Source organism: Oncorhynchus kisutch, linkage group LG19 (genome assembly GCF_002021735.2).
Source record: "Oncorhynchus kisutch isolate 150728-3 linkage group LG19, Okis_V2, whole genome shotgun sequence".
Classification (NCBI taxonomy): Eukaryota; Metazoa; Chordata; class Actinopteri; order Salmoniformes; family Salmonidae; genus Oncorhynchus; species Oncorhynchus kisutch.
In genome coordinates, this window is record NC_034192.2 from 63,251,240 (window position 1) to 63,277,735 (window position 26,496).

The 26,496-nt window shown below is 48.1% G+C and overlaps 1 protein-coding gene across 1 annotated transcript in view; it reads right to left on the minus strand.

Moving 5' to 3' along the window:
- Positions 1-371: 371 nt before the first annotated feature.
- Positions 372-26,496, minus strand: part of LOC109883797 (transcriptional regulator ATRX) — an 82,503-nt gene continuing 56,378 nt past the window's right edge. The window contains exons 27-37 of the mRNA XM_031797268.1: positions 22,568-22,704; positions 22,057-22,204; positions 21,788-21,888; positions 20,917-21,025; positions 18,273-18,450; positions 10,953-11,144; positions 6,919-7,068; positions 5,774-5,893; positions 4,817-4,912; positions 3,614-3,742; positions 372-2,672 (exon numbers count right to left, since the gene is read on the minus strand). Of these exons, the coding sequence (XP_031653128.1) occupies positions 2,442-2,672; positions 3,614-3,742; positions 4,817-4,912; positions 5,774-5,893; positions 6,919-7,068; positions 10,953-11,144; positions 18,273-18,450; positions 20,917-21,025; positions 21,788-21,888; positions 22,057-22,204; positions 22,568-22,704 (1,591 nt within the window). The 3' untranslated portion in view covers positions 372-2,441. The remainder of the gene's footprint in view (positions 2,673-3,613; positions 3,743-4,816; positions 4,913-5,773; positions 5,894-6,918; positions 7,069-10,952; positions 11,145-18,272; positions 18,451-20,916; positions 21,026-21,787; positions 21,889-22,056; positions 22,205-22,567; positions 22,705-26,496) is intronic.

Below are 26,496 nucleotides of genomic sequence, written 5' to 3' on the forward strand. Positions count from 1 at the left end.
GTCAGAATTCCCTGGGGTGTAGTCAGCACTCCCCGTGGCGTAGTCAGTATTCACTGTGCCGTGGCGTAGTCGATATTCCCCGTGGTGTAGTCAGTATTCACTGTGCCGTGGCGTAGTCGGTATTCCCCGTGGCGTAGTCGGCATTCCCCGTGGCGTAGTCGGCATGCCCCGTGGTGTAGTCGGCATGCCCCGTGGCGTAGTCGGCATGCCCCGTGGTGTAGTCAGTATGCCCCTGTGCCCCGTCTTGTAACGAGTATTCACTGTGGTGTAGTCAGAATTCACTGTTTCCCGAGGTGTAGTCAGTGTGCCCCGTGGTGTAGTCAGTGTGCCCCGTGGTGTAGTCAGTGAAAGAAACACCACAAAAAACTAAAAAGGTGGTCACCCTTTTGGTCACTTTATTAAATGGTTTATTAAATACTTATCAAGATAGTAGCAGTTCAGATCAATCAATGAATGGCAACAAAAAAACCTAGCTGGTGTATTTGCTAAATATGAGAAGGACATTTTTTGGGAGGGCGACAGGCGACAATTCAGAAATACACCTTATTGTGCAAACGGAGGAACCCTGCCTCCTGTCGACCAGGTCGACCCCGTCCTGTACCAGGGTTGGATTAGGATGCAACAAGTGGAACAGAAAGAGAAGGATGAACAGCACCCTGGGATATGGAGCTACGCTAGGCAACTACTTGACAACAAGAGCATGACCTTTACAAAGAGAGAGAGTCCCGGGGAAGTGAGTGAGGGGAGAGGGAGGGGGACAGTTTGTTTAAAACGGCACGAGAGCATTCCATATTACCATTATAATAACCATGAGACAAAGAGTGGAAATATTAAGGGCTACAAGCTAGAAAAATCATTCTCAAATTTAATTTACACAAAACTTTAGGAAATGGAATTAATGCCCTCATTTTGTTTTGTCATGGCTATGCATCAGAATCTCCCAAAATGAGTTTTACAACACCAGCAATTCTGCCTGCCTGCGTGTCTTTCTGCCTGCCTGTCTGCCTGCGTGTCTGTCTGTCTGCGTGTCTGTCTGTCTGTCTGCGTGTCTGTCTGCCTGTCTCTCTGTCTGCCTGCGTGTCTGTCTGTCTGCCTGCGTGTCTGTCTGTCTGCCTGCGTGTCTGTCTGTCTGCCTGCGTGTCTGTCTGTCTGCCTGCGTGTCTGTCTGTCTGCCTGCGTGTCTGTCTGTCTGCCTGCGTGTCTGTCTGTCTGCCTGCGTGTCTGTCTGCCTGCCTGCGTGTCTGTCTGCCTGCCTGCGTGTCTGTCTGCCTGCCTGCGTGTCTGTCTGCCTGCGTGTCTGTCTGTCTGCCTGCGTGTCTGTCTGTCTGTCTGCCTGCGTGTCTGTCTGTCTGTCTGCCTGCGTGTCTGTCTGTCTGCCTGCGTGTCTGTCTGTCTGCCTGCGTGTCTGTCTGTCTGTCTGCCTGCCTGTCTGTCTGCCTGCCTGTCTGTCTGTCTGCCTGTCTGTCTGTCTGCCTGCGTGTCTGCGTGTCTGTCTGTCTGCGTGTGTCTGTCTGCGTGTGTCTGTCTGCGTGTGTCTGTCTGCGTGTGTCTGTCTGCCTGCGTCTGCCTGCGTGCGTCTGCCTGCGTGCGTCTGCCTGCGTGTGTCTGCCTGCGTGTGTCTGCCTGCGTGTGTCTGCCTGCGTGTGTCTGCCTGCGTGTGTCTGCCTGCGTGTGTCTGCCTGCGTGTGTCTGCCTTGGTAGAGGGAGGGTTCTATAGGGGATCTAATCATCTAGATGTTTAATATCCTAAAACAGTCCTGTCAGCACTATGGTCTCCCTCTGGGGGTTCTTTAGATAGACAGGCATTCATTAAAACTGTAGCAAAACACAACAGAATAATCAAATTCATGAAACAACCCCTTCTTATTGGGGAAAGAATAACGTACTGCATTGGGACAAAAACATTTCCCTTTCTTTACGTTATTTTAAATACATGAAAACTGAAGACAGAAGAGAAGTTGAATAACATTAAGGCGGTATATACAGAATTTCAAATGACATTTCTAAAAACGCCTTCATATAAGTCCCCATACAAGTCATGTCGTTCCCTGCTTCAGGAGACGGGAGAGCTGGAGGGAGTGGTGAGGGGCTCCGAGACCCTTCTCTCTGTGTCGTCTCGCACCTCCCCAGTGAAGGAGGGTTGTAAAGACAGCGGGCAACGTCCCAGATCCCACCCCTATCCCCTACATAGTGCACTACTTCTAACCAAAACCCTAGGGATCTGGGCTCCATCTAGTGCACTACATAGGAGACGGAGCAGCATTAGGGAGCAACCTACTGAGTGAGACAGTGAGGGGGCAGTGAGTGGGTCTGAGTCCCAAATGATACCCTATTGCCTAAATAGTGCACTACTTTTGACCAGAGCCAATATGAAGTGGATAGTGCACTATGTAGAGAATAGATAGGGGACTATGTGGAGCAAGCCCTGGGTCCCCCTCCCCTTACAGGTTGCCCTTGGAGGGGCCGGGGTTCTTGCCGCCCATGGAGGGGTGGGTGGGATGACCCTGTAGCGCCCCCAGCTGTTGGTACAACCCCAAGAGTTCCATCTGGCTCATCCCTCCAGCTCCCAGCATGCCGTTCATCTGGCTCATCAGCTGGGCCTGGTTGGCCATGGCCATCTGCTGCTCTCTCACCTTCCTGTTGGTGATCACCTTCTGAACGTACATCATTAGCTGTGGAGGGGAGGGAGGGAGAGGTTAGGACTTCAGGTTCCATCAGAGAGAGAGAGAGATGGAGAGAGGGGTTAGGACTTCTCAGGTTCCATCAGAGAGAGACAGATGGAGGTTAGAGAGACTAGGTGGTCATCAGCCTGAACACTAGAAAGAGAAGCAGGAGAGGTTTAGATAGCAGGTGGAAAGGAAACGTTTAAGGTAGTGTTGTCGTGTTAGGTCTTGTCGTGCTAGCTTGTATCATATCGTGTTAGGATGTGCTAGCGGATGTCGGGCTAGGTTTTGTTGTGCTAGCTTGTATCATGTCGTGCTAGGTCGTGCTAGCTTGTGTCGTGCTAGGTCGTGCTAGCTTGTGTCGTGCTAGCTTGTGTCGTGCTAGGTCGTGCTAGCTTGTGTCGTGCTAGCTTGTGTCGTGCTAGCTTGTGTCGTGCTAGGTCGTGCTAGCTTGTGTCATGTTAGGTCGTGCTAGCTTGTGTCATGTTAGGTCGTGCTAGCTTGTCTCATGTCATGTTAGGTCGTGCTAGCTTGTATCATGTCATGTTAGGTCGTGCTAGCTTGTGTCATGTTAGGTCGTGCTAGCTTGTATCGTGTCATGTTAGGTCGTGCTAGCTTGTGTCATGTTAGGTCGTGCTAGCTTGTATCGTGTCATGTTAGGTCGTGCTAGCTTGTATCATGTCATGTTAGGTCGTGCTAGCTTGTATCATGTCATGTTAGGTCGTGCTAGCTTGTATCATGTCATGTTAGGTTGTGCTAGCTTGTATCATGTCATGTTAGGTTGTGCTAGCTTGTATCATATCATGTTAGGTTGTGCTAGGTCGTGCTAGCTTGTATCATGTCCTGCTAGGTCGTGCTAGCTTGTATCTTGTCGTGTTACGTCCTGCTAGGTCGTGCTAGCTTGTATCTTGTCGTGTTAGGTCGTGTCAGGTTTGAAGTTGTGATCTTACAGTCTGTTGCTTATTGAGGACGTCTCTGTAGACAGCTTCTCTTCGTTTGAGTTCCATCTCTACACTGGCCTGTCTCCCCAGAGCCATGGCCTGGACCTGGGACTCCGTTAGGGCTGGGTTCTCCTTCCACTGGAGAAGAGAGCAGGAGACTGGTCACACACTGTTCTGACAGACCATACAACCAAAACTTCCTCACACCTCAAGTCTTCAACACAGGTTCTTAGGAGGATAGACAACTTCAGTGATGGTAAGAAGGACTCCAGCACCCATTCAGTCCATCCCTCCCCCTCCTGATGGTGTCTTCTAGAGATGATCTAATTCGATTATATTAGGTTGTCCCTCCGCCCCTCCTGATGGTGTCTTCTAGAGATGATCTAGTTAGATTATATTAGGTTGTCCCTCCACCCCTCCTGATGGTGTCTTCTAGAGATTATCCAGTTAGATTATCCCTCCACCCCTCCTGATGGTGTCTTCTAGAGATTATCTAGTTAGAATATATTAGGTTGTCCCTCCACCCCTCCTGATGGTGTCTTCTAGAGATGATCTAGTTAGATTATATTAGGTTGTCCCTCCGCCCCTCCTGATGGGGTCTTCTAGAGATGATCTAGTTAGATTATATTAGGTTGTCCCTCCGCCCCTCCTGATGGTGTCTTCTAGAGATGATCTAGTTAGATTATATTAGGTTGTCCCTCCGCCCCTCCTGATGGGGTCTTCTAGAGATGATCTAGTTAGATTATATTAGGTTGTCCCTCTGCCCCCTCCACTCACCACTCTCCCGATGGTGTCTTCTAGAGATGATCTAGTTAGATTATATTAAGTTGTCCCTCTGCCCCCTCCACTCACCACTCTCCCGATGGTGTCTTCTAGAGATGATCTAGTTAGATTATATTAGGTTGTCCCTCTGCCCCCTCCACTCACCACTCTCCCGATGGTGTCTTTTAGAGATGATCTAGTTAGATTATATTAAGTTGTCCCTCCGCCCCTCCTGATGGGGTCTTCTAGAGATGATCTAGTTAGATTATATTAGGTTGTCCCTCTGCCCCCTCCACTCACCACTCTCCCGATGGTGTCTTCTAGAGATGATCTAGTTAGATTATATTAGGTTGTCCCTCTGCCCCCTCCACTCACCACTCTCCCGATGGTGTCTTCTAGAGATGATCTAGTTAGATTATATTAGGTTGTCCCTCTGCCCCCTCCACTCACCACTCTCCCGATGGTGTCCTCTAGAGATTCTCTGGGAAGGAACTTGAGAGCGTTGGTGGCCTCCATCACCTTCTGACGGCCCTGGTTGATCAACTCCTACAATCGTAGAAAAAATATGCAGTACTTAGAGTACTGGGTTAAATCTAGAACCCCCCACTTAGAGTACTGGGTTAAATCTAGAACCCCCCACTTAGAGTACTGGGTTAAATCTAGAACCCCAACTTAAAGTACTGGGTCATGGGAGGGCCACCAACCGGTGTGTGTGAGTAACATATAATTTGGTCAATTCGCAGCAGGGTCTGACATGCAGGACTCGGGGCAGTGTGTGTGTGCGACAGGGCAGTGTGTGTGTGTGTGTGTGTGTGTGTGTGTGTGTGTGTGTGACAGGGCAGTGTGTGTGTGTGTGTGACAGGGCAGTGTGTGTGTGTGTGTGTGTGTGTGTGTGTGTGTGTGTGTGTGTGTGTGTGTGTGTGTGTGTGTGTGTGTGTGTGTGTGTGAGACAGGGCAGTGTGTGTGTGTGTGTGTGTGACAGGGCAGTGTGTGTGTGTGTGTGTGACAGGGCAGTGTGTGTGTGTGTGTGTGACAGGGCAGTGTGTGTGTGTGTGTGTGACAGGGCAGTGTGTGTGTGTGTGTGTGTGTGACAGGGCAGTGTGTGTGTGTGTGTGTGTGTGTGTGTGTGTGTGTGTGTGTGTGTGTGTGTGTGTGACAGGCTGTGTGTGTGACAGGCTGTGTGTGTGTGACAGGCTGTGTGTGTGTGACAGGCTGTGTGTGTGACAGGCTGTGTGTGTGACAGGCTGTGTGTGTGACAGGCTGTGTGTGTGACAGGCTGTGTGTGTGACAGGCTGTGTGTGTGACAGGCTGTGTGTGTGACAGGCTGTGTGTGTGACAGGCTGTGTGTGTGACAGGCTGTGTGTGTGACAGGCTGTGTGTGTGACAGGCTGTGTGTGTGACCGGTACCTCCAGCTGAGGGTTGGACATAGAGGCCAGTGCGGCAACGTTGAAGGGGAAGTAGCTGTTAGCTCCTCCCATGTCCATCTGTCCTCCGTACGCTCCATGGTTCACACGCAGAGACAGACCCTGGGACAGAGACAGAGAGGGTTATAGAGACAGACAGAGACAGACCCTGGGACAGAGACAGACCCTGGGACAGAGACAGACCCTGGGACAGAGACAGACCCTGGGACAGAGACAGACCCTGGGACAGAGACAGACCCTGGGACAGAGACAGACAATCACCAAAATCACCTAAATAAAAGCTAGACTGTCAGGGAGAATTTAAATTCCAAAAACCAATAATTTAGCAGTATTGATTTTGTGTTTGTGCAAAATAAATTCGCTTTAAAAAGGGCAACATTCTCTCAGCTCCATGGAGAAATTTGTAGAATTGCAGGAAATTGCCTTAAATGTTAAACAATACACTACAGGGCCAAGATGGGGGCCTCTAAAATGGGCTCTACACGGCCAAGATGGGGGCCTCTAAAATGGGCTCTACACGGCCAAGATGGGGGCCTCTAAAATGGGCTCTACACGGCCAAGATGGGGGCCTCTAAAATGGGCTCTACACGGCCAAGATGGGGGCCTCTAAAATGGGCTCTACACGGCCAAGATGGGGGCCTCTAAAATGGGCTCTACACGGCCAAGATGGGGGCCTCTAAAATGGGCTCTACACGGCCAAGATGGGGGCCTCTAAAATGGGCTCTACAGGGCTAAGATGGGGGCCTCTAAAATGGGCTCTACACGGCCAAGATGGGGGCCTCTAAAATGGGCTCTACAGGGCCAAGATGGGGGCCTCTAAAATGGGCTCTACAGGGCCAAGATGGGGGCCTCTAAAATGGGCTCTACAGGGCCAAGATGGGGGCCTCTAAAATGGGCTCTACAGGGCCAAGATGGGGGCCTCTAAAATGGGCTCTACACGGCCAAGATGGGGGCCTCTAAAATGGGCTCTACACGGCCAAGATGGGGGCCTCTAAAATGGGCTCTACACGGCCAAGATGGGGCCTCTAAAATGGGCTCTACACGGCCAAGATCGCTACCCGGACTAACTATTTAGCAGTTTCATGGCTTGGGGGGGTAGAAGCTGTTCAGAGTCTGTCTGACTGTACCTTCTTCTCCGCCTCGTACTCGGCCCAGGCTGCTTTGCGGTCCTCCTCGCTGAGAGCCTCCTCTTCCTTGTGATCCAGCAGGGAGTCATGTTCATGATAGCCCACAATCTGCTCCTTATTGCTGTGGAGCAGCTCAGCTAGGAAGGGGTCCTACAGGAGAGAAGTTACAGCACAGTTAGGTTAAGGTCAGGGAGTCAAGTTCATGATAGCCCACAATCTGTCCCTTATTGCTGTGGTCCTACAGGAGAGATGGAGCAGTCAGCTAGGACGGGGTCCTACAGGAGAGATGGAGCAGTCAGCTAGGACGGGGTCCTACAGGAGAGATGGAGCAGTCAGCTAGGACAGGGTCCTACAGGAGAGATGGAGCAGTCAGCTAGGACGGGGTCCTACAGGAGAGATGGAGCAGTCAGCTAGGACGGGGTCCTACAGGAGAGATGGAGCAGTCAGCTAGGACGGGGTCCTACAGGAGAGATGGAGCAGTCAGCTAGGACGGGGTCCTACAGGAGAGATGGAGCAGTCAGCTAGGACGGGGTCCTACAGGAGAGATGGAGCAGTCAGCTAGGACACACACCATGAAACCACAACCGACTGCACCAGTTCTTTTTTTAACTAATCAAAACCCTAAAAGTGGAAAAACAATACATTCTGTTAATCTGATCAGAGATGACAAAGTCCAACAGCTGGTTTGAGTGTTCTACTACAGAGTGGAACACCAGGCAGCAGGAGAGGAGGGAGGAGAGAGAGACGGGGGGAGAGATTGAGGGACAGGGGGAGGAGAGAGCAACGAGAGGAGAGAGAAACAGGGGGAGGGAGGGAGGGACAGGGGGAGGAGAGAGCAACGAGAGGAGAGAGAAACAGGGGGAGGGAGGGAGGGACAGGGGGAGGAGAGAGCAACGAGAGGAGAGAGAAACAGGGGGAGGGAGGGAGGGACAGGGGGAGGAGAGAGCAACAGGGGGAGGGAGGGAAGGGGGGGGGGCAGTATTTTTTAAAACTCTAAATAGGCCTGATTACCAACAGCGACAAGATGGCCTACAGAGAGGAGGTAGGTACTCTGAAGGCGTGGTGCTGGGTAAACCACCTCTCCCTGAACGTTAGCTAAACAAAGGAGGAGGAACCAGGCCCCATTCCTCATCAACGTGGCCTCCGTGGAGACGGTCAACTTCACATTCCTCAGCGTACACATCTCGGAAAAGCTGAAATGGTGTAACCACACCGACACCGAAGTGAAGGCATGACAGCAACTATTCAAACTCAGGGTGCGGAAGAAATTTGGCCTGTCCACGATGGGCCCTCAGTGTTCTACAGGAGCACCATCGAGAGCATCCTGTCGGGCTGCATCACAGCGTTCTACAGGAGCACCATCGAGAGCATCCTGTCGGGCTGCATCAGTGTTCTACAGAAGCACCATCGAGAGCTGAGGACGTGGACCTGTAGAAGCCGACAGAATACTACAGGCTTACGGAGAGTTCGGCAGAAACATTTGAGACAGTAGACTACTGGGAGCCTGTCAGTCCTGAACAGCAGCTAAATACTATTATATTACCTGCTGAGAGCTGGGAACACACCTGCAGGGCCCCTTATTCATCTGTGTGTGTGTGTGTGTGTGTGTTGGGGCTTCTCCAGTGTCTGGGGTTAGTGGGGCCCCTGGTTGCTCCCTTCTCTGTCATTAGGAGGAAACAAGCTGCTTCCTTGGTCTGCAATTAGTGTTCACTATTCTAGAGCAGGAAGACAGGAAGGCTGTGTCCCAAATGGCTCCCTATTTAATGCACTACTTTAACCCTATAGGGCACTCTTTAGGGCACTCTTTAGGGAATAGGGAGCCATTTGGAGTTGGGATGCACACAGGGAGTGTCTTAAAGAGAGGGATGGACTAATGACACCATCAGGTAGACTGTTGGAGAGAGAGAGAGAGAGAAGAAAAACTACTCGGGTGAGGAGAAGAGAGGGTGAGAGGTAGCTCAGTTGTAACTGCCTGTCCTGCCAACAGGGTCTGTGTTGTAGGTAGGTATCCAGGATCAAAGACACTGTCAAAACCACAGAGATACTTAAAGGATCGATGTGGACTAAAGGACAGCTGTGGACTAAAGGATAGCTCTCCAATTGATTCACCTACCCTCTCCTTCCAACTGATTCATCCACCTCTACATCCAACTGATTCACCTCTCCTCTCCTTCCAACTGATTCACCTCTCCTCTCCTTCCAACTGATTCACCTCTCCTCTCCTTCCAACTGATTCACCTCTCCTCTCCTTCCAACTGATTCACCTCTCCTCTCCTTCCAACTGATTCACCTCTTCTCTCCTTCCAACTGATTCACCTCTTCTCTCCTTCCAACTGATTCACCTCTTCTCTCCTTCCAACTGATTCACCTCTTCTCTCCTTCCAACTGATTCACCTATCTCTCTTCTCTCCTTCCAACTGATTCATCCATCTCTCTTCTCTCCTTCCAACTGATTCATCCATCTCTCTTCTCTCCTTCCAACTGATTCATCCATCTCTCTTCTCTCCTTCCAACTGATTCATCCATCTCTCTTCTCTCCTTCCAACTGATTCATCCATCTCTCTTCTCTCCTTCCAACTGATTCATCCATCTCTCTTCTCTCCTTCCAACTGATTCATCCATCTCTCTTCTCTCCTTCCAACTGATTCATCCATCTCTCTTCTCTCCTTCCAACTGATTCATCCATCTCTCTTCTCTCCTTCCAACTGATTCATCCATCTCTCTTCTCTCCTTCCAACTGATTCATCCATCTCTCTTCTCTCCTTCCAACTGATTCATCCATCTCTCTTCTCTCCTTCCAACTGATTCATCCATCTCTCTCCTCTCCAACTGATTCATCCATCTCTCTCCTCTCCAACTGATTCATCCATCTCTCTCCTCTCCAACTGATTCATCCATCTCTCTCCTCTCCAACTGATTCATCCATCTCTCTCCTCTCCAACTGATTCATCCATCTCTCTCCTCTCCAACTGATTCATCCATCTCTCTCCTCTCCAACTGATTCATCCATCTCTCTCCTCTCCAACTGATTCATCCATCTCTCTCCTCTCCAACTGATTCATCCATCTCTCTCCTCTCCAACTGATTCATCCATCTCTCTCCTCTCCAACTGATTCATCCATCTCTCTCCTCTCCAACTGATTCATCCATCTCTCTCCTCTCCAACTGATTCATCCATCTCTCTCCTCTCCAACTGATTCATCCATCTCTCTTCTCTCCAACTGATTCATCCATCTCTCTCCTCTCCAACTGATTCATCCATCTCTCTTCTCTCCAACTGATTCATCCATCTCTCTTCTCTCCAACTGATTCATCCATCTCTCTTCTCTCCAACGGATTCATCCATCTATTTGGTAAAAGGCAGTAAACAGATGAGTGTCGGAGCAGCTGTGTTGTGCTGTTAGACAGCCTCTCTAAAGGCTGTGCTGAGATCATTAAATGGCATGGCAGGGCCCTCGGGGGCCAAACCAGCCTGTCACACAGCACCTGCACCCATGAGGAGAGGAAACAATGGAACGAGAGAGAGAGAGCTGGAGGGTGGACGCAGGCCGGACAGACCGAGGGAGGGATAAACAACAGGGTTTATGACATCTCTAAAGATCAAAGGCAGCTGGCTGCACACTAACCTGTTACACACACACTCCAGGGTACATATGCACAGAGGGAGCAGGTTAACAGAGAGCATCTTGGCATCTAAAAGGTTATTTGGTTCATCGTTGTTCCAGTGAAGGATATTGCGGTGTGTCTATAATGAGAGGGTTTAAACACAGGAACGAGGGTTGGACCTGTTCCTCTGCAGGGGCTCGGTGAGCAGATGGGCCACATGTTCCCTCCACAACACAGATTCATGAGAACGTAAACACACACAAAAACGTGATTTCTCCAAACAACCAGTGACATAATTGTTCCTCGTTATTAGTCACATCCCATTGTCCTGGGACAGAAGTGACATACATCTATGTTACCGACACCTGTCCTAGAGAGATTATACACCCCCCCCCCCCCCCCCCAGCCATCCCATCCAGCCTCGGTACCTTTGGCAGCATAGGCGTGGTCCTCTTGCTCTTCTTGCCAGTGGGATCATCCAGAAGGTCAGGTTCAAAGGCGTAGAGCTCCGTCAGCTCATTCATGGTGAAATGTCTCTCTATCTGCTGTTGATCCACCACTCGGAAGGACAGGGACTGTTTAGCTACCTGGCGGTCATAGATCTTCTCTTCCATAGTACCCTGAGAGCGGAAGAGGACAGGTCAGAGGACATGTTTACATCTATAGTACCCTGAGAGGGGAATAGGACAGGTCAGAGGACATGTTTACATCTATAGTACCCTGAGAGGGGAATAGGACAGGTCAGAGGACAGGTTTACATCTATAGTACCCTGAGAGGGGAAGAGGACAGGTCAGAGGACATGTTTACATCCATAGTACCCTGAGAGGGGAAGAGGACAGGTCAGAGGACATGTTTACATCCATAGTACCCTGAGAGGGGAATAGGACAGGTCAGAGGACATGTTTACATCTATAGTACCCTGAGAGGGGAAGAGGACAGGTCAGATGACATGTTTACATCCATAGTACCCTGAGAGCGGAAGAGGACAGGTCAGAGGACATGTTTACATCTATAGTACCCTGAGAGCGGAAGAGGACAGGTCAGAGGACATGTTTACATCTATAGTACCCTGAGAAGAGGACACGGAGGACAGGTTCTTCCCCTGAACAAGGCAGTTAACCCACTGTTCCTAGACCAGTTAACCCACTGTTCCTAGACCAGTTAACCCACTGTTCCTAGGCAGTCATTGTAAATAAGAATGTTCTTAACTGACTTGCCTAGTTAAATAAATTTGAAAAGAATACACTGGATAAACAAAAGTATTTCCTGTGCCTCAAAACCAAACATTTTCCTGGTCCACCACTCCACCCTGGACTTGAACTTTACAACCAGGTCCACCTCTACTAGTAGCGGGACCCACGACTCCACCCCAACTAACCATGCCCACATATAGGACCCCTCAGATCAGACCTATGCCATTACTGCCCACCCCATGTCCCCCACTCCCGCAAAGAGGGTCTCAACATGAAATTCACACATCCGCCCAGGCCGTGAGCAGGCAAACAGGCCCAACCCCCACTCTTACACTCACCCAAGCCAATGGCAAGTACCAGATGCTCAGCAGGCTCTGGTCACACTTAGTGGCCTGAGGCCAAATCACACGACCAACAACATTGGACAGTTTATGGAACACAAAGCCTTCACTATCTCATCCTGGAATATCCCAGGCCTGAGGTCATCTGCCTTTGGCCTAAAGAGCAGGAATCTGGACTTCACCAAATAAATCAGAAATACAGACATCGTCATCCTACAAGAAACATGGTACAGAGGAGATGGACCCAGTGGTTACCCTCTAGGTTACAGAGAGCTGGTAGTCCCATCCACCACACTACCAGGTGGGTGGTATAGAGGAGATGGACCCAGTGGTTACCCTCTAGGTTACAGAGAGCTGGTAGTCCCATCCACCACACTACCAGGTGGGTGGTATAGAGGAGATGGACCCACTGGTTGCCCTCTAGGTTACAGAGAGCTGGTAGTCCCATCCACCACACTACCAGGTGGGTGGTATAGAGGAGATGGACCCACTGGTTGCCCTCTAGGTTACAGAGAGCTGGTAGTCCCATGCACCACACTACCAGGTGGGTGGTATAGAGGAGATGGACCCACTGGTAGTCCCATCCACCAAACTACCAGGAGTGAAACAGGGAAGGGACGCAGATGGTATGCTAATGTGGTATAGATCAGACCTAACACACTATTAAATTAATCAAAACAGGAACATTTTACATTTGTCTAGAAATTCATAAGGAAATTATCTTAACAGGGAAAAATGTCCTCATGTGTGCTACCTACATCCCCCCACTAGAATCCCCATTCTTTAATAAGGACAGCTTCTCCATCCTGGAGGGGGAAATGAATCATTTCCAGGTCCAGAGACATGTACTAGTCTGTGGCGACCTAAATGCCAGAACCGGACAAGAACCTGACACCCTCAGCACACAGGGGGACAAACACCTGCCTGGAGGTGACAGCATTCCCTCCCCCATATGCCCCCTTAGACACAACTACGACAACATAACCAACAAAAACGGGTCACAACTCCTGCAGCTCTGTCGCATGCTGGGTATGTACATAGTCAACGGTAGGCTTCGAGGGGACTCCTATGGTAGGTACACCTATAGCTCATCTCTTGGCAGTAGTACTGTAGACTACTTTATCACTGACCTCAACCCAGAGTCTCTCAGAGTTCACAGTGAGCCCATTGCCTATCAGACCACAGCAAAATCACAGTCTACTTGAACAGAGCAATACTCAATCATGAGGCATCAAAGGAACTGATTAATATTAAGAAATACTATAGATGGAAGGAAAGTAGTGTGGAAACCTACCAAAAAAACTATTATTAGGCAACAACACATTCAATCCCTTTTAGACAACTTCCTGGACAAAACATTCCACTGTAATAGTAAAGGTGTAAACTTGGCAATAGAAAACCTAAACAGTATATTTGACCTCTAAGATTCCCTTTCAAATGTAAAAATGCCAACCAAAAAAGCAAAGAAAATTAACAATGACCAAATGGGTTGATGAAGAATGCAAAAACCTAAGAAAGAAAGAGAAATCTATCCAGCCAAAAACAGAGCCTCAGAAAACCTGGGTTTTCTCAGAAAGCCTTCACTATGGTGAATCACTAAAACAATACAGAAATACACTACAGAAAGAGGGAACAGCAGGTCGGAAATCAGCTCAATGTTATTGAGGAATCCAAAGACTCGAACGACTTCTGGGAAAATTGGAAAACACTAAACAGACAAAACAAAGAATGATCTATCCAAAATGGAGACGTATGGGTAAGCCACTTCTCCAATCCTTTTGTCTCTATAACAAAGAACAAACCGCAAAAACATACATGATCAAATACAAATCTTAGAATCAACTATTAAAGACCAGAACCCACTGGATTCCAGAACCCACTGGATTCCAGAACCCACTGGATTCCAGAACCCACTGGATTCTCCAATTACATTGAATGAACTACAGGACAAAATACAAACCCTCCAACCCAAAAAGGCCAGTGGTGTTGATGGTATCCTCAATGAAATGATAAAATATACAGACAACAAATTATAATTCACTATACTAAAACTCTTTAACATCATCCTTAGCTCTGGCATCTTCCCCAATATTTGGAACCAAGGACTGATCACCCCAATCCACAAAAGTGGAGACAAATTTGACCCCAAAAACTACAGTGGGATATGCGTCAGCAGCAACCTTGGGAAAATCTTCTGCATTATCATTAACTTCTTGGTGACTGGGGGGGGTAGTATTGAGTAGCTTGGATGAATAAGGTCCCAGAGTAAACTGCCTGCTATTCAGCCATAAAAGCTAGAATATGCAAATAATTAGTAGACTTGGGTAGAAAACACTCTGAAGTTTCTAAAACTGTTTGAATGATGCCTGTGAGTATAACAAAACTCATATGGCAGGTGAAAACCTGAGAAAAATCCAACCAGGAAGTGGGAAATCTGAGGTTTGTAGTTTTTCAACTCATTGCCATTCCAATATACAGTGTAAATGGGGTCATATTGCACTTCCTAAGGCTTCCACTAGATGTCAACAGTCTTTAGAACCTTGTTTGATGCTTCTACTGAGAGATAGTTTGCATTCCATTGCTTTTCTGAAGACAAAGGAATTCTCCGGTTGGAACATTATTGAAGATTTATGATTAAAAAAACATCCTAAAGATTGATTCCATACTTCGTTTGACATGCTTCTACGAACTGTAATATAACTTTGGACTTTTCATCTGACCTTTCGGCTGGACTTGCATGCGCGTTTGGATTTGTTTATCAAACACCCTAACAAAAAGGAGGTATTTGGACAAGAATAATTAACTTTATCAAAAAATTTATTGTGAATTCCTTTGAGTGCAGTCTGAAGGTAAGTGAATATTTATAATGCTATTTCTGACTAATGTTGACTGCACAACATGGCGGATATCTCTTTGGCTGGTTTGGTCTCAGGTCTCATGCTTTTTCCATATTTAAACAAAAAATAAATCTTATGCAGCGGTTGCATTAAGGAGAAGTGTATCTATAATTTCATGCATAATAGTAGTATCTTTTATCAATGTTTAGAGTATTGCTGTAAATTGACGTGGCTCTCTGCAAAATCACCGGATGCTTTAGAACTACTAAACATAACGCGCCAATGTAAACTCAGATTTTTTTGTATATGAACTTTATAAAACAAAACGTACATGTACTGTGTAACATGAAGTCCTATGAGTGTCATCTGATGAAGATCATCAATTGTTAGTGATTCATATTCTCTATTTGTGCTTTTTGTGACTCTACTCTTTGGCTGGAAAAATGGCATTCTTTTTCTGGTGGACTTTTAATTATGAGATTTTTGTTGTTTTGAATTTGGCGCCCTGCACTGGCTATTGGCTGGGTGGGACGCTACCATCCCACATATCCCAGTTAACAGACTCAATGTACTGCACGTCAAAAAGGCTTTTTACCAAATTACCCTGTTTGAGAAAAACAACAAAACAGAGGCAAAGTCTTCAGTCTTTAAAAAGGTTTTCAACACAATTTGACATGTGGGTCTGCTATACAAATTAATGGAAAGGGGTGTTGCATTAACATAAAATCCATGTACACAAAATTTAAAATGGCCAAAACAAATCTACTTCTTTCTACCGTGGGGTGAGACAGGGATGCACCTTAATCCCCAACCTCTTCAACATGTACAGTTGAAGTCGGAAGTTTACATACACCTTAGCCAAATACATTTAAACTCAGTTTTTCACAATTCCTGACATTTAATCCTAGTATAGGATACTAACTGACCTGTCTTAGGTCAGTTAGTATCACCACTTAATTTTAATAATGTGAAATGTCAGAATAATAGTAGAGAGGGTGATTTATTTCAGCTTTTATTTCTTTCATCACATTCCCAGTGGGTCAGAAGTTTACATACACTCAATTAGTATTTGGTAGCATTGCCTTTAAATTGTTTAACTTGGGTCAAACTTTTCATAGCCTTCCACAAGCTTCCCACAATAAGTTGTCCCATTCCTCCTGACAGAGCTGGTGTAACGGAGTCACGTTTGTTGGCCTCTTTGCTCGCACACGCTTTTTCAGTTCTGCCCACAAATTTTGTATTGGATTTAAGTCAGGGCTTTGTGATGCTACTCCAATACCTTGACCGTTGTCTAAGCCATTTTGCAACTACTTTGGAAGTATGCTTGGGGGTCATTGTTCATTTGGAAGACCCATTTGCGACCAAGCTTTAACTTCCTGACTGATGTCTTCAGATGTTGCTTCAATATATCCACTTCATTTTCCTCCCTCATGATGCCATGTATTTTGTGAAGTGCACCAGTCCCTCCTGCAGCAAAGCATTCCCACAACATGATGCTGCCACCCCCGTGCTTCACAGTTGGGATGGTGTTCTTCGGCTTGCAAGCCTCCCCCTTTTTCCTCCAAACATAACAATGGTCATTATGGCCAAACAGTTCTTTTTTTGTTTCATCAGACCAGAGGACATTTCTCCTAAAAGTACGATCTTTGTTCCCATGTTCAGTTGCAAAACGATGTCAGGCTTTTTTATGGCGGTTTTGGAGCAGTGGCTTCTTCCCTGCTGAGTGGCCTTTCAGGTTATTTTGATATAGGACTCGTTTTACTGTGGATATTGATACTTCTGTACCCGTTTCCTCCAGCATCTTCACAAGGTCCTTTGCTGTTGTTCTGGGATTGATTTGCACTTTTAACACCAAAGTACGTTCATCTCTAGGAGACAGAACCCGTCTCCTTCCTGCGCGGTATGACGGCTGTGTGGTCCCATGGTGTTTATAATTGCGTACTATTGTTTGTACAGATGAACGTGGTCCCTTCAGGCATTTGGAAATTTATCCCAAGGATGAACCAGACTTGGAGGTCTAAAAATTTTTTTATGAGGTCTTGGCTGATTTCTTTTGATTTTCCCATGATGTCAAGCAAAGAGGCACCGAGTTTGAAGGAAGGCCTTGAAATACATCCACAGGTACACCTCTAATTTCCAATTGACTCAAATTATGTCAATTAGCTTATCAGAAGTTTTTAAAGCCATGAATTCATTTTCTGGAATTTTCCAAGCTGTTTAAAGGCACAGTCAACTTAGTGTATGTAAACATCTGACCCACTGGAATTGTGATAGATTATTTCACTTATAATTCACTGTCTAAACATGACTGAAAAATGACTTGTGTCATGCAAAGTAGAGGTCCTAACCAACTTGCCAAAACGATATAGTTTGTTAACAAGATATTTGTAGAGTGGTTGAAAAACGAGTTAATGAGTGTATGTGTGTGTATGTAAACTAAGTGTATGTAAACTTTCGACTAGACCCAACCAAATCATGAGAAAACAAAAAGATAATTACTTGACACATTGGAAAGTATTACCAAAAAACAGAGCAAACTAGAATGCTATTTGGCGCTAAACAGAGAGTACACAGTGGCAGAATACCTGACCACTGTAACTGACCCAAACTTAAGGAAAGCTTCGACTATGTACAGACTCAGTGAGCATAGCCTTGCTATTGAGTAAGGCCGCCCTAGGCAGACATGGCTCTCAAGAGAAGACACGCTATGTGCTCACTGCCCACAAAAGGAGGTGGAAACCGAGCTGCACTTCCTAACCTCCTGCCAAATGTATGACCGTATTAGAGAGACATATTTCCCTCAGATCACTCAAACACATCAGCTTCTGTTTTGCTAAATATGCCACTACAATACACCTCCTTCGTTGTCCTGATTTTAGTCTGAACTCTGTTGAGTATTATGTGATCGACTGACTGACTGACTGGCTGGCTGATTGGCTGGCTGGCTGACTGGTTTGTTGGCTGGCTGGCTGACTGGTTTGTTGGCTGGCTGACTGGTTTGTTGGCTGGCTGACTGGTTTGTTGGCTGGCTGACTGGTTTGTTGGCTGGCTGACTGGTTTGTTGGCTGGCTGACTGGTTTGTTGGCTGGCTGACTGGTTTGTTGGCTGGCTGACTGGCTTGTTGGCTGGCTGACTGGCTTGTTGGCTGGCTGACTGGCTTGTTGGCTGGCTGACTGGCTTGTTGGCTGGCTGACTGGCTTGTTGGCTGGCTGACTGGCTTGTTGCTGGCTGGCTGACTGGCTTGTTGGCTGGCTGACTGGCTTGTTGGCTGGCTGACTGGCTTGTTGGCTGGCTGACTGGCTTGTTGGCTGGCTGACTGGCTTGTTGGCTGGCTTGTTGGCTGGCTGACTGGCTTGTTGGCTGGCTGGCTGGTTACCTGAGCCAGGAATCGGTAGACGTAGCAGGTCTTGAGCTGTCCGAAGCGGTAGAGCCTGAAGATACTCTGGATGTCGTACGACGGGTTCCAGGATGCGTCGAAGATGATGACCCTGTTAGCTCCTATCAGGTTGATTCCCAGAGAACCAGCCCTGGTCGAGATCAGGAACAACCGACCTCTACAGAGGGAGAGATGGAGGAGAGGAAGAAAGGAGAGATGGGGGAGAGGAGAGGTAGAGAGAGGAGAGGTAGAGAGGGAGGGAGAGGAGAGGTAGAGAGGGAGGGAGAGGAGAGGTAGAGAGGGAGGGAGAGGAGAGGTAGAGAGGGAGGGAGAGGAGAGGTAGAGAGGGAGGGAGAGGAGAGGTAGAGAGGGAGGGAGAGGAGAGGTAGAGAGGGAGGGAGAGGAGAGGTAGAGAGGGAGGGAGAGGAGAGGTAGAGAGGGAGGGAGAGGAGAGGTAGAGAGGGAGGGAGAGGAGAGGTAGAGAGGGAGGGAGAGGAGAGGTAGAGAGGAGGGAGAGGAGAGGTAGAGAGGAGGGAGAGGAGAGGTAGAGAGGGAGGAGAGGAGAGGTAGAGAGGGAGGAGAGGAGAGGTAGAGAGGGAGGAGAGGTAGAGAGGAGAGATGGAGGAGAGGTAGAGATGGAGGAGAGGTAGAGAGGAGAGATGGGGGAGAGGAGAGAGAGAGGGAGGAGAGGAGAGGTAGAAAGGAGAGATGGGGGAGAGAAGAGGTAGAAAGGAGAGATGGGGGAGAGGAGAGGTAGAGAGGGAGGAGAGGAGAGGTAGAGAGGGAGGAGAAAGTAAGAAGGGAGCAATGATGGGGGGGATAGAACCAACTTCCTCTTATTGAAGATGCCTACATTACAATATCAACTACGTGTCCCCTGACCCCCCGAATCTATGCTGCAATAGTCTGTGTCGGGGGGCTTGGGTCAGTCTGTTACATCTGATGTAATTCTCCTGTCTTATCAGGTGTCCTGTGTGAATTTAACTTCTCTAGGGTAGGGGGCAGCAGTCGGAATTTTGGATGAAAAGCATGCCCAAATTAAACGGCCTGCTACTCGGGCCCAGAAGATATGATATGCACATAACTGGTAGATTTGGATAGAACACTCTAAAGTTTCCAAAACTGTTAAAATATGAGTATAACAGAACTGATTTGCCAGGCGAAATCCATTCAGGAAGTAGTTTTTTGGGGGTTTTGTAGTTTTCTATTCAATGCCATTACAGTATCCATTGATTTAGGACTCAAATTGCAGTTCCAATGCCTTCCACTAGATGTCAACAGTCTTTAGAAATCATTTCAGGCTTATATTCTGATAAATGAGGGAGTAAGAGCAGTCTGAATGAGTGGACCCTGACGTGTCACAGAGCTTTTTCATGCTCGCGACCAGAGAGTGCCTTTCTTGTTTACCTTTTATATTGACAACGTTATTGTCCGGTTGAAATATTATAGATCATTTAGGCTAAAAACAACCTGAGGATTGAATATAAACATCGTTTGACATGTTTTTATGAACTTTACGGATACTATTTGGATTTTTTTTGTCTGCCTGTTGTGACTGTGTTTGAGCCTGTGGATTACTGAAGAAAACACAAACAAAACTGAGGTTTTTGGATAGAATGAGACTATCGAACAAAAGGAACATTTATTGAGTAAATTAATGTCTTCTGAGTGCAACCATATGAAGATCATCAAAGGGATCAATTTTCTCTCTATTTCTGAGTTCTGTAACTCTTCTACTTGGCTGGTTACTGGTTTGTAATGATTTGATTTGTCTGCTGGGCGATGTTCTCAAATAAATCGCACGGTATGCTTCTGCCGTAAAGCATTTAAAAATTTTTTTTTGCTGAATTTCATCATTAAACCGATGTCAAATATGTTTTGTTTTCTGAATTTTTATAATGAGTATTTCTGTATTTGAATTTGGTGTTCTGCAATCTGGATGTTGGCCAGGTGGGACGCGTCCCATATACCCTAGAGAGGGTAAGTATTCTCCCTGTCCCTCCCCTCTCGGAGGACCTGAGCCCTAGGATCATGCCTCAGGACTACCTGGCATGATGACTCCTTGCTGTCCCCAGTCCACCTGGCCGTGCTGCTGCTCCAGTTTCAACTGTTCTGCCTGCGGCTATGGAACCCTGACCTGTTCACCGGACGTGCTACCTGTCCCAGACCTGCTGTTTTCAACTCTCTAGAGACAGCAGGAGTGGTAGAGATACTCTTAATGATCGGCTATGAAAAGCCAACTGACATTTACTCCTGAGGTGCTGACTTGCTGCACCCTCGACAACTACTGTGATTATTATTATCTGACCCTGCTGGTCATTTATGAACACTTGAACATCTTGGCCATGTTCTGTTATAATCTCCACCCCTCATAGCCTGGTTCCTCCCTAGGTTTCTTCCTAGGTTCTGGCCTTTCTAAGGAGTTTTTCCTAGACACCGTGCTTCTACACCTGCATTGCTTGCTGTTTGGGGTTTTAGGCTGGGTTTCTGTACAGCACTTTGACATATCAGCTGATGTTAGAAGGGCTATATAAATACATTTGATTTGATGTTTAGTGGCGAGCCGGGTGCCGTTTAGTGGCGAGCCGGGTGCCGTTTAGTGGCGAGCCGGGTGCCGTTTAGTGGCGAGCCGGGTGTAGTTTACCGGACGTTGCTGGTGTCATTGAACTCTTCTGCCCACTTCTTCCGGTTCAGGGCGTTGGTGGAGCCGTCCAAGCGGTAGTAGTCTATGTTCCGGAACCACTTCCCCTCACCTGCACAGGTAAACACAGTGTCGTCAGATAACAGTTTTCAAAGATTACAGTCATCATACAGTTTGACCTTTCCTGTCAGCTTCAGTTTAGGTAGTCAATAGGCAAGCCTTCTCCCAAACCAATCCTTGAACAGGCCTAGTTTCAAAACGCATCACTAGAGTCTGGGGGGCGGCAGCGTAGCCTAGTGCTTAGAGCATTGGACTAGTAACCGGAAGGTTGCAAGTTCAAACCCCCGAGCTGACAAGGTACAAATCTGTCGTTCTGCCCCTGAACAGGCAGTTAACCCACTGTTCCTAGGCCGTCATAGTTAAGAATGTGTTCTTAACTAACTTGCCTGGTTAAATAAAAAGGTTAAAAAAAAAATATATATATATATATATATATATATATATATATATAATTGAATAAAAAATGTACGTCTGGGCCAGGAGTGAAGCCCCTCGTTGAAGCCATTAAGTGTAAGGATGACCACAGTACTGCAGGTACTATTGTTAGCAGAAAACAGGATCCTGCACTATAATGAAAGGAATTTATATCAAACAATGAGTTACAAGCATAATTTAGCAGCTACCTGCAGTACCAAGTCAGTCTAAATACTCAATGAGAAGGAGGCAGAACCAAGTCTGCAACATCACAATACAGAGAGAGGTAGTAGAGGCCAGGGGTCAGGGAGTAGAGGTCAGGGGGGTAGAGGTTAGGGGGGTGTAGAAGTCAGGGGGGGGTAGAAGTCAGGGGGGGGTAGAAGTCAGGGGGGGGTAGTACCTTTGTAGGGAGACTGTTTCTCCTCCTCTTTGGCTCGGCCAGCCAGCTCCAGGAAGTCTTCAATCAGGTCCAGAGAGATCAGAGACTGACTGAAAACCAGACTGATGAGGGGACAGAAGACGCGTCAACATCACTGCACTGTCACGTTAACAGGACATTTAAAACAGGGAAACAGTCCCACCGAGCCATTTTGAAGCATTTCATTCAAGCACTTAGCATTGATCAATTCAGCACAATGTGTTCCATGTCTCCAGAGCTCGGCTCCTTACACTTTGTCCTCCACCTCCTCGGCCATACGGAGGATCTCAAACAGCAGCACCATCTTCCCAGAATGCTCCAGGATCTCAGAGTCGGCCTCCGTAACAAACTCCTTGTGCCAGTCAGGACTCCTGGTGCCAGGGCTGGAAGCCGGGCGCACTGGGAGAGAGCAGAGGGCAAGGGTTAGAGGTCAGAGCTGGAGCAGTGAGCTCAGATGGTTCATGTTATGTACAGTGCCTTTCAAAAGTATTCAGACCCCTTAGATTTCTTCACATTTTATTGTGTTACAAAGTGTGATTAAAATGGATTTAATTGTCTGTTTGTTGTTGTTGTTGTTGTTGTTGTTATCAACAACAATCGTCACAAAATACTTTGTCAAAGTGGAAGAATAATTCTATCATACTCTTTGTTCTAACAGAGCAAACCTTACTTCAACACTCCCTTCCTGAAACCATAACATCACACCCACACATTTCTAGTCAGGTAACAATCTACAGGCTCTATATAATTGTATTTCTATACCTTCCTCCTCTGGCTCCGCCCGGTTGCGGCTGGAAGGGTCTCCCCCTCGGGAGCTGGTGTTCCACTCCTTTATCACCTCTAGAGCGTCACTGTCTGAGTCACTGTCCTTCTTCCTGGCCTTCCCTCGCTTCTTCTTCCTACAGGGGAGACAGAGCAGAGCAAGGTTGTATACTACAGTACGATAAGACAGTCCGGTTGTACACTACGGTACGATAAGACAGTCCGGTTGTACGGTACGATAAGACAGTCCGGCTGTACACTACGATAAGACAGTCCGGCTGTACACTACGATAAGACAGCCAGGCTGTACACTACGATAAGACAGTCAGGCTGTACACTACGATAAGACAGTCAGGCTGTACACTACGATAAGACAGTCAGGCTGTACACTACGATAAGACAGTCAGGCTGTACACTACGATAAGACAGTCAGGCTGTACACTACGATAAGACAGTCAGGCTGTACACTACGATAAGACAGTCAGGCTGTACACTACGATAAGACAGTCAGGCTGTACACTACGATAAGACAGTCAGGCTGTACACTACGATAAGACAGTCCGGCTGTACACTACGATAAGACAGTCCGGCTGTACACTACGATAAGACAGTCCGGCTGTACATCACAGTACGATAAGACAGTCCGGCTGTACATCACAGTACGATAAGACAGTCAGGCTGTACATCACAGTACGATAAGACAGTCAGGCTGTACATCACAGTACGATAAGACAGTCAGGCTGTACATCACAGTACGATAAGACAGTCAGGCTGTACACTACGATAAGACAGTCAGGCTGTACACTACGATAAGACAGTCCGGCTGTACATCACAGTACGATAAGACAGTCAGGTTGTACAGTACGATAAGACAGTCAGGCTGTACACTACGATAAGACAGTCAGGTTGTACAGTACGATAAGAAAGTCAGGTTGTACAGTACGATAAGACAGTCAGGCTGTACAGTACGATAAGACAGTCAGGCTGTACAGTACGATAAGACAGTCAGGCTGTACACTACGATAAGACAGTCAGGTTGTACAGTACGATAAGACAGTCAGGTTGTACAGTACGATAAGACAGTCAGGTTGTACAGTACGATAAGACAGTCAGGTTGTACAGTACGATAAGACAGTCAGGTTGTACAGTACGATAAGACAGTCAGGTTGTACACTAGAGTACGATAAGACAGTCAGGTTGTACACTAGAGTACGATAAGACAGTCAGGTTGTACACTAGAGTACGATAAGACAGTCAGGTTGTACAGTACGATAAGACAGTCAGGTTGTACAGTACGATAAGACAGTCAGGTTGTACATTACGATAAGACAGTCAGGTTGTACACTACGATAAGACAGTCAGGTTGTACACTAGAGTACGATAAGACAGTCAGGTTGTACACTAGAGTACGATAAGACAGTCAGGTTGTACACTAGAGTACGATAAGACAGTCAGGCTGTACACTACGATAAGACAGTCCGGTTGTACTGTACAGTACGATAAGACAGTCCGGTTGTACTGTACACTACGATAAGACAGTCCAGGTTGTACTGTACACTACGATAAGACAGTCCGGTTGTACTGTACACTACGATAAGACAGTCAGCAGTACAAGTCACGGACCAATGACTGGTTAGAGGAAGCAGCGACCGGACCAATGACTGGTTAGAGGAAGCAGCCGACCGGACCAATGACTGGTTAGAGGAAGCAGCCGACCGGACCAATGACTGGTTAGAGGAAGCAGGGCCGACCGGACCAATGACTGGTTAGAGGAAGCAGCCGACCGGACAATGACCTGGTTTAGAGGAAGCAGCCGACCGGACCAATGACTGGTTAGAGGAAGCAGCCGACCGGACCACTGACTGGTTAGAGGAAGCAGCCGACCGGACCAATGACTGGTTAGAGGAAGCAGCCGACCGGACCACTGGACTGGTTAGAGGAAGCAGCCGACCGGACCAATGACTGGTTAGAGGAAAGCAGCCGACCGGACCAATGACTGGTTAGAGGAAGCAGCCGACCGGACCAATGACTGGTTAGAGGAAGCAGCCGACCGGACCAATGACTGGTTAGAGGAAGCAGCCGACCGGACCAATGACTGGTTAGAGGAAGCAGCCGACCGGACCAATGACTGGTTAGAGGAAGCAGCCGACCGGACCAAGACTGGTTAGAGGAAGCAGCCGACCGGACCAATGACTGGTTAGAGGAAGCAGCCGACCGGACCAATGACTGGTTAGAGGAAGCAGCCGACCGGACAATGACTGGTTAGAGGAAGCAGCCGACCGGACCAATGACTGGTTAGAGGAAGCAGCCGACCGGACCAATGACTGGTTAGAGGAAGCAGCCGACCGGACCAATGACTGGTTAGAGGAAGCAGCCGACCGGACCAATGACTGGTTAGAGGAAGCAGCCGACCGGACCAATGACTGGTTAGAGCAGCCGACGACCAATGACTGGTTAGAGGAAGCAGCCGACCGGACCAATGACTGGTTAGAGGAAGCAGCCGACCGGACCAATGACTGGTTAGAGGAAGCAGCCGACCGGACCAATGACTGGTTAGAGGAAGCAGCCGACCGGACCAATGACTGGTTAGAGGAAGCAGCCGACCGGACCAATGACTGGTTAGAGGAAGCAGCCGACCGGACCAATGACTGGTTAGAGGAAGCAGCCGACCGGGACCAATGACTGGTTAGAGGAAGCAGCCGACCGGACCAATGACTGGTTAGAGGAAGCAGCCGACCGGACCAATGACTGGTTAGAGGAAGCAGCCGACCGGACCAATGACTGGTTAGAGGAAGCAGCCGACCGGACCAATGACTGGTTAGAGGAAGCAGCCGACCGGACCATGACTGGTTAGAGGAAGCAGCCGACCGGACCAATGACTGGTTAGAGGAAGCAGCCGACCGGACCAATGACTGGTTAGAGGAAGCAGCCGACCGGACCAATGACTGGTTAGAGGAAGCAGCCGACCGGACCAATGACTGGTTAGAGGAAGCAGCCGACCGGACCAATGACTGGTTAGAGGAAGCAGCCGCCCGGACCAATGACTGGTTAGAGGAAGCAGCCGCCCGGACCAATGACTGGTTAGAGGAAGCAGCCGACCGGACCAATGACTGGTTAGAGGAAGCAGCCGACCGGACCAATGACTGGTTAGAGGAAGCAGCCGACCGGACCAATGACTGGTTAGAGGAAGCAGCCGACCGACCAATGACTGGTTAGAGGAAGCAGCCGACCGGACCAATGACTGGTTAGAGGAAGCAGCCGACCGGACCAATGACTGGTTAGAGGAAGCAGCCGACCGGACCAATGACTGGTTAGAGGAAGCAGCCGACCGGACCAATGACTGGTTAGAGGAAGCAGCCGACCGGACCAATGACTGGTTAGAGGAAGCAGCCCGACCGGACCAATGACTGGTTAGAGGAAGCAGCCGACCGGACCAATGACTGTGTTAGAGGAAGCAGCCGACCGGACCAATGACTGGTTAGAGGAAGCAGCCGACCGGACCAATGACTGGTTAGAGGAAGCAGCCGACCGGACCAATGACTGGTTAGAGGAAGCAGCCGACCGGACCAATGACTGGTTAGAGGAAGCAGCCGACCGGACCAATGACTGGTTAGAGGAAGCAGCCGACCGGACCAATGACTGGTTAGAGGAAGCAGCCGACCGGACCAATGACTGGTTAGAGGAAGCAGCCGACCGGACCAATGACTGGTTAGAGGAAGCAGCCGACCGGACCAATGACTGGTTAGAGGAAGCAGCCGACCGGACCAATGACTGCAGTCAAACAGCTGTTACACCTGATGCTGGATGAATATATCTGACATCACTCTGATATAGTATATGTGTTGTGAGTACATCTGACATCACTCTGATATAGTAGATGTGTTGGGATTATATCTGACATCACTCTGATATAGTATGTGTTGGGAGTA